Source organism: Equus przewalskii, chromosome 8 (genome assembly GCF_037783145.1).
Source record: "Equus przewalskii isolate Varuska chromosome 8, EquPr2, whole genome shotgun sequence".
Lineage (NCBI taxonomy): Eukaryota > Metazoa > Chordata > Mammalia > Perissodactyla > Equidae > Equus > Equus przewalskii.
In genome coordinates this window covers 22,940,933-22,955,256 of record NC_091838.1, presented here as the reverse complement: position 1 = coordinate 22,955,256, position 14,324 = coordinate 22,940,933, and the positions used below count along the sequence as shown (strand labels likewise).

Sequence of the window (14,324 nt, the reverse complement as noted above, 5' to 3'; positions counted from 1 at the left end):
GACAACCTCTAAGCACGTTTCTCAGGAACAGGAGTTTGCCAGGCGAACGTGAAGTCGGGAGGCAGGGAAGAACATTTAGAACAGAGGAAAGCCATCGGCAGGAGCCAGATCCTGAGATGCTTTATGTGTGTAGCAAGGGATTTGATGTTTATCCTCAGGGCACTGGAGAACAACTTTGTTCAAATATGTTACATACGGTTATAAGAATCACAGGAAAAACTTCACAGGAGATATTTTTAAAAAATAATAAGAAAACTTCTTAATGAGGCTTGATTACTGCCTGTGTTGGTTCTCGCTCTATTTTCCTCATGATCACAGGAAACTCCATGGGAGGTACTAGTTGCACCAAGCTCATTTACTGCTATTATAGCCACTTCAGCCTTTTCTTTAAGTTGAATTACAAATGTGATGTCTGCTAGTGTAAATGTGACTTGTTTTCTAGTGCCATCTGGTGTCTCGTTAGGGCACTGATTATTTTTAAAAGAATACCAACAGTAACAAGGAAATCTTTAAATGCCTTGTTAAAGACATTCACAAAATATACTGTTGGAGCATATCTTTAATTATAATGAATAATATAGTGGGATATTAAATACCAGTCTAAATCAAAGAAAAATTTCAGGAAAAGTTTCTGATCCAAATGCAGTTTCATCTCACACACACACACACACGCAAAAATACATTTCCTTTTTGCACACATGGAGATTCTGTTGCTCCTTAAATTTCTCTAAAGGCTCACAAATCCTCAACTAATAACTGACATTTGATATATATTAAATCAGTAACACACTGCATACTTCTATGTTCGAGGACTTTGTCAAAGCAGACCTTTTTAAGGAGCTGAGTGTCATTTTTGACTCCTCTCTCTCATACCCCATATCCTATCCATTAGCAGATCCTACTGACTTCACTTGCGAAGCTGTGCAGAATCTAACCACCACTCGCCACCTCTACCCCACATTCTAACCTCGGTCATCCTCACTGCTTGCCAGGACCCCTTCACCTGTCTTCTACATGGTCTCCCTGCTTCCAGTCTTAGCCCCTAGAGCCAGAATGAGCCTTTAAAACCTAAGGCAGATCATATTAGTCTTCTGCTCAGAATCTCCCACTGGCTTCCCGTCTCACTCCAGATAACATACAAAGCCCTCACTTTGTAAGGTGGGGTGACCTTCAAGGCCCTATGTGACTCGGACCTTGCCATCCCTCTGATATCACCCTCCTATCGCTGTCCCTTCACACACTCCTCCCCAGCCACACTGGCCTCCTCGCTCATGAATCCTTGTGCACGCTCCACACACCTCACTATAGGGACTATGAATAGGCTCTGCCACCCAAGAACTCTCTTCTCCCAGATGGCTGCGCAGCTCACTCCCTCTCATCTTCCAGTGTCACTGTCCCAGAGGCCTATCTGCAGGGCAGCGCCCCTCCCCACTGTCGATCTCTGTCCTCTCTTCCCGTTTCATATTCTTTTTCACACCTATCAGTGCCTATTATATTCTAATTACAGTCTCCACACACACACACACACTCACACACACAAATATAAATACCATGAGAACTGGGGCTTTGTTTATATGGACTGTTTTGGTCCCAGTGCCTAGAACAGGGCCTGGCACACAGTAGGTGCCCAATATGCATTGAATAAATGAATGAATAAAAATAACGCTTTGAACTCCACATCTCATAAGCCATTTTTGCACTGCATTATTTTGTAGTTCACTCTAACATTTTATGGTTGTGGAATATGGAATATGTGGGAAAAGATGACATCCAGTGGGGAAAAACGGATATAGCAATTTTATTTAAAACAGATATAAATAATCAGATTGAATTTAAGACTCTGGCATCTCTAAATGAGGGCCTATTTTGGAATAAGCCCTATCCCAAACCCATGAACTCTATCAAAATAAACTAAATCTGAGTCTCTAAAAGAAAGGGATCATGTAATTATTCGTTCTAAGTAAAAACAGAAATTATTATTAGAACTAATAATTATACTATCCCTTTCTTGAGGCTGGCCCCGTGGCTGAGTGTTTAAGTTTGCACACTCCACTGTGGCGATGCAGGATTCACTGGCTCAGATCCTGGCGCGGACCTACACACTACTCATCAGGCTATGCTGTGGCAGCATCCCACATAGAAGAACTAGAATGACTTACCAGTAGGATATACAACTATGCACTAGGGCTTTGGGGAGAAAAAGAAAGACAATTGACAACAGATGTTAGCTTGGACCCAATCTTCCTCACCAAAAAAAAAAAAAAAAACCCAACAAAATCTTCCCACTTTTATCATCAGTATTTCCTCATCAATATACTTGAAGGGACATAATACAAGCAGAAAATTAGGCAATCTAATAATTCATCCTGAGACAAATTTGTAATTACCATTAAAAAAAATGTCCATTTCTATTATTATGAAATTAAAGTCTGACTTTTAAAACACATTGAATTTTTTTACACATATTCCAAAAATGGAATATTTCCTCCCCCCTCTCCTCTATCAGTTAACGGCATCCTATAAATCTATCTGAGTAAAAAATAAACGTAATTCCAGAAGCTGACAATTTGTTTGAACGGGGTTTTCAATGAATCTGTAGTAATATCGATTCATTTCTCCTTTTAATTCTAAGCCCATTCCTGCATTTCACACTCAATGAGATACTTTAGTCGCAAACATCTTTGGTTGGTACCGACTATTACACGATGGAGAGGGATGAATCGTCAAGCGAAGCTGCTGCACTGGTTCTCTCCACTGTTTCTGGGAGGAAATCGCCAAGAGAGCCCAGCCCCACATCACTGGAAAATTCCCTTTAGGATCAGAACTGCTGGAGGAGAAAGCTGTGCAGTGTATCTGTCGGGCAGAGCGAAGGAAGGCACGATCCCCTAAGGAGGAAATGAAGCCCCTGGAGAGCGAGCAGCACGTGCCTCACAATAACGCTGTGTCCTTCTGTCTGGGACAAGGTTTGCATGTGTTCACCATCTGCAATAAACAACGCCCACAATCCACCTTCCCCTTCTCTACCTTCGTAAGAATGCTCTAAGATGGACCTCCCAGACGCACACCAGTCAATGCGTGAACAAGAAAGGCTCTGATTTGCAGACATTTGCACGGGCTGGGTATGGCATCCCACTGCATGAAGAAAAATATCCAGACTCTCTGCCATGGTCTGGTCCCTGAATTTCTCCCTGCCTGCACTGCACACACTCTCAGCTTATTCAGGATGCTCCACATTCTCAGATCCTTCATTTCCACCTCAGGACCTTTGCACAGACTGTTCCTCTGCTCAGAGTGCCCTTAGCCAAGCACTCACAGCTGCCTTGATCTCACCATTAGTCTCCTCAGAGACCTTCTCCCCTTATCCCTCCACCACTCTCTCCTGCTGTGTTTCCTCTAGAGAACTGTCACTTTTTCAGTTTCTGTGTGTACTGCTGGGCTTTCTAGTGAGACACGAGGACCCTGGATGCAGGAACTTTCCTGTCTTACTCTCACCTGCATCCACTTGCCTAGAACAGTGTTGGGCATGAGCAGGCATGCAAATATTTAAGTGGATGAATAAGTGAACGAATAAATGAATTTTATGGTGAATGATGAGAAGTTGATAGTTTTTTAATAAACATATTCTGGTGACCTATCAAACTTTTTAGCATAGAACAGAAGCCATTTTCTGAAAATATGATGGTAGAGTATATCCTGGTAACAAAAGGAATGAATTGCTAACTGCTGCTTCCTCTCAATAGTTGGTATTCCCTTTTTCCTTAGAACTAGAACCCTGAATTTCAGTTTGAACAAAAGTCTGTCAGTTAAATTGTAGTTCTTCTAAGAAGCCTACTCCTTCTCCCTCCTTCCTTCCTGTTTTCTGGATGTGGCTACAATGACTGGTGCTTCAACAGCCCTTTTGGAACATGAGGTGATGGACTAAAGATGGCAGAAGGGCAGGAGGAGAGGAGCTGGGGCCCTATTGAGCCACTAAACTGGTCCTAGGTTATTGATGTGGGTAAGAAACTCCTATCTTGTTTAAGCCACTAAAATTTGAGGTTTAAAAAAAATTATACGTAACTGAATTTAATTGTAATGGAAACATGGGGATTTGTAAGAAAGGTCTGAATTTGACATATAACTCACCTCTTGAAGACATGGTGAGGAGGAAGGTAAAAATATGGGGCTGTTAAGAAAACCAGAATTTTCTTAAAAGTGTTTATTCCCCTCACCAATGTAGGACAGGAAAACAAGAATAAAAGACAAAGAGGATTTGTATTATCTCCCTTCTCTGTTACACTCTAGGTTGGTACCTGGGATCACAGAGTGAGAATTGGATAAAACTGGGCCCAAAGAGCAGCCTCATCTACTTCAGTGGCCTTCGCCTTGAAGCCACGTCATGAAATGTTCATTGGTCCAAGGCAAACTGAGTGATGTGGATCATGTTAGTGAGTTTTTCATAAAACCAAATTTCTTTAATTTAAAAAACCATCCTTTATTCTTAAATTATGTGTGTCTTACTTTTTGGGCTGAAAACAGCTTTGCTCTTACAACTGATTACAATAGTACACATGGATCTTTTAAAAGTCTTGTTTTAGCAAAATCTAAAGATTGGCACACCTATGTTAGATCTCCAAATCAACCAATTTAATTGCCAATCAAAAGCAATGTGAAATCCAGATATTTGGATAATAACAGTAGGAGACTGAGGTTTGGATAATAATAAGAATAGCAAAGTGCATTTATTCTTTAAAGATATTTTCATTTGATCCTTCTGCTCTGAAGTATAACCTGTGAGGCATACGAATCATTATGCTCATTTCTGGATGAAGAAACTGAAGGTTAAAGCATTTTTAAATAAAGTTTTTCTCCTCCTTGTTAGTACTGTGTTCCAAACAGTGTGTGTGTGTGACGATTCTGTGTGTCCACTGAGCTGAGACATTAACTCCCAGAGGCGACCGCCTAACCACTCTGGTTTCTTTAGGGATGACAATAGGAGTCTTCTCACTCCACTGTCACCAAAATTTTTGCTCTCTCATAGATTTCCCATGGTTTTTGGGTCCCCCAAGATTCCCATCCTAGGACTTCGATCTGGATCTGCTTCTTATTCCTACAGTTTGGGTCTTATGGAGGCTTCTATGTGTGTTCATATTCATCCTTAGGAATTAAAAAATAATAGAGTCATTTAACAAAATTTAGTGAGTGCCTACTTTGTGCCAAGCACAGGAAATGCAGCAGTGAGCCAAACAAACAAAAATGCGTCCTCATGGAAACTTGATTCCAGTAAGAGGTTCAGACAACAAACATAAAGAATTAAACTATCAAATATAATAACATGGTGAAAGGTGCTACGGAGAAAACAAAGCAAGGAAGCAGGGTGTGGAGTGCACGGGGGCTGCCATCTGAAACAAGATGGGAAGCTCGCTAGGAGGGTAACAGTTGAGCAAAGACTAAAGGAGCAAGCCATGTGGATGTCTGGGGGAGAACATTCAGCCTGGAGGGAATGGCCAGTGCAAAGGCCCTGAGTCCTATGCTTGGCAGGGCAGCCAGTGTAGCTGCAGTTGAGTGAGTCAAGGAGGGAGTCATAAGAAATGAGGTTGGGAAGGAAAGCCACAGAAGACGGGGAAGGGACAACAGATTGTGTGAGGCCTTGTAAACCACTGCAAAGGACTTTGCTTTACTCCATGGAAGATATGAAGATGCTACAGGCATCTGAGCACCATGATATGACTTAGGTTTTAAAAGGGTCACTCTGGCTACTGTATTGAGAAAGATTATAGACACAAAGGTGGAAGCAGGAAGACTAGTGAGGAGGTAAATGGAGTAACGCAGGAAAGAGATGGTGGTGGCTGGGACCTGGCGGGTAGTGGGTGAAGGTGGCAGGAAGCAGCTGAATTCTGGATATATTCTAAAGAGAGAGGACTGACAGGATTTGCTGATGGAACCACAGGCAGGCAGGAAAGAGAAGATTCGTAGGAGTGGGTTTTGAAGGGAGAGAGTTGGGAGTTCAGTTTTCCATCTGTTGAATTTGAAGGGATAATCAGACATCCAATTGAGGTCATCATGGGGACAGCTGGCCATACAAGTCTGGAGTTCAGGGAAGAGATCCAGGCTGCAGGGAAATGTGCTAATCTCTGGCCTGGAGAGAGATTTAAAGCCATGAAATTAGTCAAGATCATCAAGGGAGTGTGTGTAGGGAGAGAAAGGCTCTGAGGACTGACTTATGGGGCCCTCCACTGTTGGACGGTCAGGGAGATGAGGAGCAAAGAGGCTGACAAAAAACACACAGGAAAGAGTAGGAGAAAAACCAAGAGGCAGTGGTATCCAGGAGGCCAAGTGGAGGAAGAGTTTTCAACAAGAGGAACTGAATCGTTCCCTCAAAAGCTGCTGCCTTCCTCCTCTCTGCCCTGTGTTTTCTCCTTGGTCCTCATCATTCTCTAACAGAGGTACGTTATGAATGCGTTGGAAGAGCGGGGATAAGGCAGCATGGAGAGCCTCAGGGAGTCTGATGACGGAGCTAAATCCCAGTCATCTATACATAGAAGCCAACCGGTAGTTTCCAATAGTGAGAGGAAATGTGCAGAATTAACAAGTTACTCAGAAATGCATAGGTAAGTACTAGAAGAAATGGCTAAAAGAAAGTTGGGAACAGGACTCATGGACGGGGAGAAGTAGGGTAGAAGACTACTGTTTTTCTTTATAAGTAACACCTTTTAAAATTATATCTCTATATTACTTTGACAAAAAATTAAAAACAACTAGTCAGGAAAAAAAATGCATTAGCTAGATGTCTAGTTCCCAGCCCAAGGGCCACGAAATTACAGCCAGAGGCCAGCAGCTCCAGATGCTCCTGAAGTAGGATTTCCATCCTGAGTAAGATCATGTACATTCTCCGTCCTGTATCTTTTCAATGTAGACACTGCTTTCATCACTACAAGTTAGAAGCACTCCTGAAACTGTAATAACGTTTAATCACTGAAGATTTTATCACTCAATTGATACCGAAAGTATAACCACTATTCTATGATCATCCATATGATTTTTTAACTTTAAAAATAGTTCCTCACTCTAAGTTTAGGAACCATCGTGACAGTTGAATTAAAATTCTCCTGGGTTATTAAATGGATGAGAATGCTATTGTAATAAACTCCTGGAAGGTAGAGATGATCCTTCCCATACGGATGTAACTTTGGTTGCATGTCTCTCTTTCCAGCTGAGTTCCTTGAAAAAAGATCCCACATTCTAGTTATCTTTGGATCTCTAGACCTAGCACAGTTGTTGACATAGGTGACAATAAAGAACATTTAAAATTTCCTAAGTGCTTTCCCATGCTCAGCACTGCTTTAAGCACTTTACATATATTTTCACTTAATTACTATTCTGGAATCCACAGTCTTATGGTTTCTGAAGTTGGTACTAATATTATTATTATTCATATTATTATTAAGAGGAAACTGAGGCACAGAGGTTCAGTAATTCTCAAGGACACACATAGAATGAATGGAAAAGTAGGATTAGGAGCCAGGCACTCTCTCTCCAGAGCCTTAGATCTTAATGGGTATGTATAATATTAATAAGTGTTGGTTGATAAAGTCCTTGAAATAATAAATCCAGTGGCAACTTATTTTACCTAGTGATACAAAATAAAACCATCATGTTATAAAATAAAACCATTCATGGATGGTATGATGGCTTTTTCATATGTATATTTAAAAGGCTATCTATTTGACAATCTCACCTTTTTCTTTTTGTTCTGGATCATCTGTTTTTCTATTTGTTTCTGAAAAGTAAAGACAAAACAGAATAAGTACTGTGAAAGTCACCATTCAATATCTCAAAATATAGGACCATATTTAGATGAATTCAAATAAATATAATTTAAGAAAAATCTTTCTGGGAAAACAATTCAATTTTCCCAAGTCCTGAATTCTTTACACATGACATTTGTTGTAAAATATTAAGATTTAGACTCATTTGAGTTACTTATTAAAGTCACCGAGCAGTAACTAGCTATCAGGCACCAGATTAAGTGTTACTCATCTATGAGAGAGTTGCCGTGGGTCATCTCCTCAGCTCTAAGCGACTCTGTGGGCACAAAGGCAAACTAGGGAAGGAGAAGCCCTCATCAAAGCTTGTTCAATATTTTTACTGTCCTCTAAAAACATAAGACTATAATAGGCACTGTGTGCTTCAAAGGAATGGATGTCACACTACTGAGAACTGGTGTCACTCCTCTAAGGACTTCACACATACACAGGTGACCTGTGGTGGGGAGGGGAAGTCCTGTACTGAGCCCAGGTGTGCTATAGCTCACTTACTAAGGAGCTAAGATGGGCTCGAGCTCACCCGTGTCAGCCTCTAAGTTAATCACAGTTAGTGTCTCTCCCACCTGGGGCCGTGGAATGCAGCGAAACCCATCAAGAACCTGGACCAGCCGAAGAATATCCACCCCACATGCAAACAACAGCCTATGACCTGACCATGTGTTTATAACCTCACTTCTGCATTTATAACCTCATAGTTGGCCTATTGTTTAATACAGATTAGAATCTAGTTAATTTTCAAGGTAGACCAGTCAATTACGGTCCCCGTAGGTACTTATCTAGTCTTTGGGTATTTCGAGGAACATGTGCGTACGCATATGTGTTGGAGTGGGGATGCAGCAGAGTTTGGGAGATTGATAAAAACCAGACTCTGTCCTTTGCCCCGCAGATGTGAGAGGGTGTGGGTGCAGTCCAGGGTGGGATCAGGGATGCAATCATGGATCACTTGATTTTTTTGGTCCCTGGTTTCCCACATTCATTCATTAAAAACATTTCACTTTTTGCAGGTGAGAAGCAAATCAGCGACAGGCTTCTGATGCAAGGAAGGAATTTTTATAGGTCAAGCACTTTTTCATTTGAGACCGCAGGTGAGAGGAAGGGAATTAACTTTGACAGCTACAGTGTGCCAGGCTTAGTGCTAAGTGCATCACACGTGTTTCCTGTCCCTCACACCCTATGGGGGAGGTCTTATCTCCCTCTTTGTGCAAAGGAGGAAGCTGAGGCTGAGAAAACAGAGTCCCCAGGTTATCAACGTCAGTAGTTGACATCATTCCAGAGCATATGATCTTCCTACTGTGCCATTCTCTTCCTTTCTTGAAAGAGAAACAAAGAATAGAGAAGCGCAGATCTTGACTTTTGCAAAGAGTAGGTTTTATACAATTGACTGCCACACACTTTCAGGCCAGTGCGGCAGGAAGATTTATAGGAGATATATTAAAATAAAAATAAAAATAAAGACTTTTAGATCTCTGTTGCATGTTTTAGAATTTCTGATCTTATTAACTATAATCTCCTTGTCATAAAGTTAGGCAGTGCATCATTTAATAGAATGCACTTTCACAGGCATCAAGGACACAGGATTGAAGAAAAGCATCAGAAATCTCAAGGAGCTCTCTTTCGAGCAGTATCAGTAATGCCTGAAGGAAGGCTGTGAACTTTGTCCAGTTAACCCTTTACCTGGCACATGGTTAGTGTAATTTGTTTAGGGCTCTCCACAAATATCCCCACCCCTGGGGGTGATATATGGAAGTAGGAGTGGTTTGAACAGATCACATTGTAAAAAGGTGTGGGAGATCCCCGGCCAGGCATGCTCCCAGGAACGAGGGCCACCATCTTCCTTCCTCCTCCAATGCAGTACTCAGAATGGAGCAGGAGCCTGACCTAAGAAGGCCTGGCCCAACCATTCCCAGGCCTGGGCAAGAGCTCTCTCTAGTGTCCCCTTCTGTCCCTCACCCACACATGCTGAGATCTGAGACTCACACTTGGGTATGGGAAAATACACAGCAGGCATTATAGCCTCTCTGATTTTCAGGGCTTAAATTTAGCTTAGGTAAAGGAGTTTTCTCTCTCTCTTTTTTTTTTTTTTTGCTTGAGGAAGATCAGCCCTGAGGTAACATTTATGCCAATATTCCTTTACTCTGTATGTGGGATGCCTCCACAGCATAGCTGACGAGTGGAGTATGTCTGCTCCCGGGATCCGAACCCACAAACCCAGGCTGCAGAAGCAGAGCATGTGGAATTTTAACCACTTGGCCATAGTGCCAGCCCCAGGAGTTTTCCAAGAGATCCAGCTCACCTCACTAGCATTCTGCACAGCTAAGAATGAAGTGTTACTTTGCTCTACTTTACTCTCTGTACATGCACTTCCCTGGGAGACCTTACATGGACCTCGATGTGCCACAATGGGAAAACGCCTTACTGAGCACTTACTCTGTGCCAGGCGTCGTGCTAAGCACTTAACACAGATTACCCCATTTGACTCTGTCGACCCTAGGAGGTAGTTTTAATTTTATGAATAAGGAAACAAAGGCTTAGAGAGGCTAAGGAATCTTGTCAAGGGTTATAGAATACATAGAACTCATTTAGAAGGCCATACTCTATAACAATACTACTTTAATCTTACTCTGTATATTCCAATATGGGCACTTCATATACCAAAGGGAGCTATATGCTCAGCCCAACCTTGAAAATTACAAAAGTACAAGCTCACTTGTCACTCCTATTTAGTGTTTAAAAACATATCCAAAAAGAAAAGGATGATACACATTCTCTGTGATAACATTACTTTTTTTCCCTTTCAACATTATTTTATCAGAATGAGGAAAACCTTACTAAAAAGAACAGGATCTTAATCTTTTAAAAACTGTCATACAACCATTAAAAAAAAATCACTTTTCTGGATTCAAATATCCTGAGCCCCATGATGTTCCAGCTACCGTGCTAATCCGCCTACCGGGCAGTGCTTGTTGGACCCACTGCACGTCCAAAGTTCATTTCCACCCAGGCCCAACTGTCCTTCCAAGTTCCTCATCTCACCAGCACCTGTTCACTCCCCCAAATCCAGACCCGGCCTCTGCTTTCTCCCCGATGGCCCATATCGCCCAGTCTTGGAGTCACATCTTGCCCGTCTCTCTCTCTACCAGCACTTCCTGAAGTCGGACCCTCTCACCAGCACCTGGACTATTACCAGTCCGTTTCCTAACTGCTCTCCTGCCTGCTCTTTGACCTCCATCCATTGTTTCCACCTTCCACCTGGCGGCCACGTGCTCACTCGAGAATCCCATGAACGACCTCAGGCAGGCTGGAGTTTCAGCCTCTTGGACCCTCAGTTTCCTTGTCTGCAGGCAGGCATAACACCCATCTGCTGGGAAAACGCAACTTCCTAACGCACACGGAGCACTGAGCAGAGTAAGTGCAGTCAGTGAAAGTGAGTTGACTTACCCTTAAAGTCTGTTCTTACTGTTTCTTCTGGGCACGTTGGAGGAGAACACAATACTCTCTAGAACCCCAAAAGCTTCTTCCCTACTTTCTGCCCAGAGAGTGAAGGTTGGAAGAAAGAGAACTTTCTGTGCCTTTTTCTGCCCTTCCATCCACTCAGACTCTTGAGTCATCTCAACCAGGATGAAGTTAAAATCCTCACAGTATGATGGTCCCGAGGATTAGAAGGGTAGAGGGGGATGGGGGAGGGCTCACCAGGGAATTATCAGAACTTCTAGGTGTTGGACAAAAACCTACAAAGGATGGATGCAGGGGCTATTCCTTTTAATCCTGCCCCCAGAAATGCAGCATACTACTAAACGAGAAACAAAATAAACATTACCTGTTAAAAACAGGTTAAGACGGGGTTGAAGGTGCTCCTTTGTGATTTTAGTCACCAAAATGCTACAATATTCTAAAATACTAGTAAGTATAAAGTAAACTGTTTTTTTACGTAACAAAATATATATACACTTCAAAATAATGACAATATAGAGAAGAATTCTGCATTTTATTGCACTCAAGTAACATTAAACAGAAGACATTTAACATTATTTCTAGAAAATCCATTGATGTTGCCCAGTTTGGCATGTATTTGTAAAGACAAGGCTCATTAAATCAGATATTTGGAATTAAAAAGTGTTTGAAGTTGACCACAGCATCCTGAATCCTCAATTTCTAGAGTTCTAGAGATGATTATATACAAAAATCCAGCAAAATCTACTTTACTCATTTATCAGTTCTATGTCACTCCTAAGTTTCCCTAAAAAAATATGGCTTTATAAAAAGTAGTGTTCTGTAATTCACAATATTAAGAGGTGTATTAGAATCTGAGTAGCAACTCTGTATCACCCATATCACAGCTTTAGAAAATTATTGCTTTTCTTACTAACTTCTTATTTTGGTTTCACTACACATTGAGTCAGCATGCATAATTCACTACATTGTATCTATGATCTATGATGATAAAAATATAAAATCTCTTTGTTTTTAACCCTAAAAGCAGGAAAGACATCACTTTATCTTGAAACAACGTTAACATAATCAAGAGCTACCCCTGATGCATAAATGAAACCACTTCTTATGGCTTTTTTACAGCTCATGGTCCTTTCAAAATATCGTAGCTACCTTCTTTTCTAACAAATGAATATTTCCATCACAGCAACTATTTCTGAGCCACAAATAAGCCACATTAAAAATAGAAGAAACTCTTCAGTGTCGAAAGAAAACGGCTCATGTGTTGTGAAACAGCAGCAGGCATCTTGCTCTGTGAGCGCATCACACATCCTCAATCAACTCGGCCAGAAGCGTTACCGCCTTCACTCAGTAAGAGCTCTGTGCAGCCTTTAGCATAGTGAGGGCATGACTTAATCAGCCAAAGGCAGAACAATCTTTAAGTTATGCACCAGCAATTGATATAGATTTTCTAAAATTGAACCAAATGCCGAGTGGACTACAGCTATCATTTGATCGATCTGAGGCACCAAAAAGCATGTTTGTGTGATATAGCAGGCCATTCCTCTTCCCTGTGTCCTAACACAGGGGAGTTTAGTTTTTCCCCCTATTAACCACGATCATTTAAAACTTTCATTAAACATTAAATTTTTCTAATTAACAAGCTAAAAGCTATAGGAATCTCAAATTTTGAGTTTTACCCTGAATACTCGAAACTCATGTAGAACTGTTTTCTAAGGATCTCAGTGCAGATATATACAACTCAACTCTTCACAGCTATTGACGATCTCTGTTAGTGTTTCTAAGAGCGCCAATGCAAAGAACTCCTAACGGCTTTTAAATCACATTTAACGCAGGTTGCACAAGTCAGTTCAATACAGTTAGTGCTAATTACTAATAATATATATTAAAACCCTGCCAAGACAAGTGCTGCTACATCATCAATATAATCATTGTCTGAAAAACACACATAAATGCAAGAGTAAAAGCTGTGTCACAAAAAGAAAAGGAAAAGAAACCCAATGGATCCACTAACGCTATCAAAAAAGGACATGCAGGAATGTAACATTACAGGTAATTTTTGTTTCTAAAAAAAAGGAAAATACACTAAAATGCCAGTGGACTATGATTCATTCAAAACATCTTTAGTGTTCATTCCCAAAGATCTTGATCTGCTCAGTAACTGCTTCACAAGATCTATCACAGCCATCTTTTGGAGCGTATGGTTAGGCTGGTCCTCCTGTGGTAGTAGGGGCAGTCTTTTTGATGCTTTAAGTATCTGCAAAAATAAGGGGAAATCTAAATTAAAGGACCAACTAGACACAGACTGTGAAATTGTTTCATTATCATTCGCCTTTAAAAAACCCACCAACATAAGTAAATGCTTTTCTGTGTGTTGTGATTTTTAAGGGCAACTTGATAACAGAGTGACTAACTACCTAGAAGTTCCGGGGGATTATTTACAAGGCTGCTGATGAAAATGTGAGGTTCTTTAGAGCATCTGAGAATTATACTGAATTTAAGAATTTCAATCTTTTGAGAAATATAAAGCATTAAATGTCTTTCTCCCATCAATGTTTTCACTGTACTGAAAAGAAACGCAAGAGAAAAAAAATCCAGTATGGTATTTGAAAAACAAATATAGGAAGGATTTTCAAGGAGCAACTTGGATTCTGTACGTTGCAATTAAAATATACTACTTTAATAATTTTTTGTCAATTTTTAATGTTATTGACAAGATAAATGGTTGGTCAAAAAAGTATACCATATTTTAAAAGAAGTAAAATTCGTTTCAGTCCAACTTTTTACAAATACTTTCTCATTCCAAAGTTAGTATCTGATTTATTTCACTATCACAGCATTGGATCTATGTTAGTGAGAGTAGAAAAGAAGCTACCGCACACAAAGGCCCAGCCAAATTTTGATATAATTTCTAAAGCTGGATTACGACCCTTCCTTTCATTTCTTTCTTTCTATCTATCTACATCAGTGTGTGTGCATGTGTGTGTGTAACCAGAAATTTTTATATAAGCAGAATTATTTGGTGCTAACGTGAAGTAACTAGAAACTATATGTACACTTTTATATATC

At 40.7% G+C, this 14,324-nt stretch overlaps 1 protein-coding gene across 13 annotated transcripts in view; it reads right to left on the bottom strand.

Annotated features, from left to right (window-relative positions):
- The window catches only part of ASPH (aspartate beta-hydroxylase), a 208,968-nt gene that overhangs the window by 101,072 nt on the left and 93,572 nt on the right, over positions 1–14,324 (bottom strand). For 7 of the 13 annotated variants that reach the window (XM_070630515.1, XM_070630517.1, XM_070630522.1 and 4 more), the window contains one exon: positions 7,718–7,759. The exons of the other annotated variants lie outside the window; for them this stretch is intronic. In XM_070630515.1, coding sequence (XP_070486616.1) covers positions 7,718–7,759 — 42 coding nt within the window. The remainder of the gene's footprint in view (positions 1–7,717; positions 7,760–14,324) is intronic. 13 annotated transcript variants of the gene reach the window in all.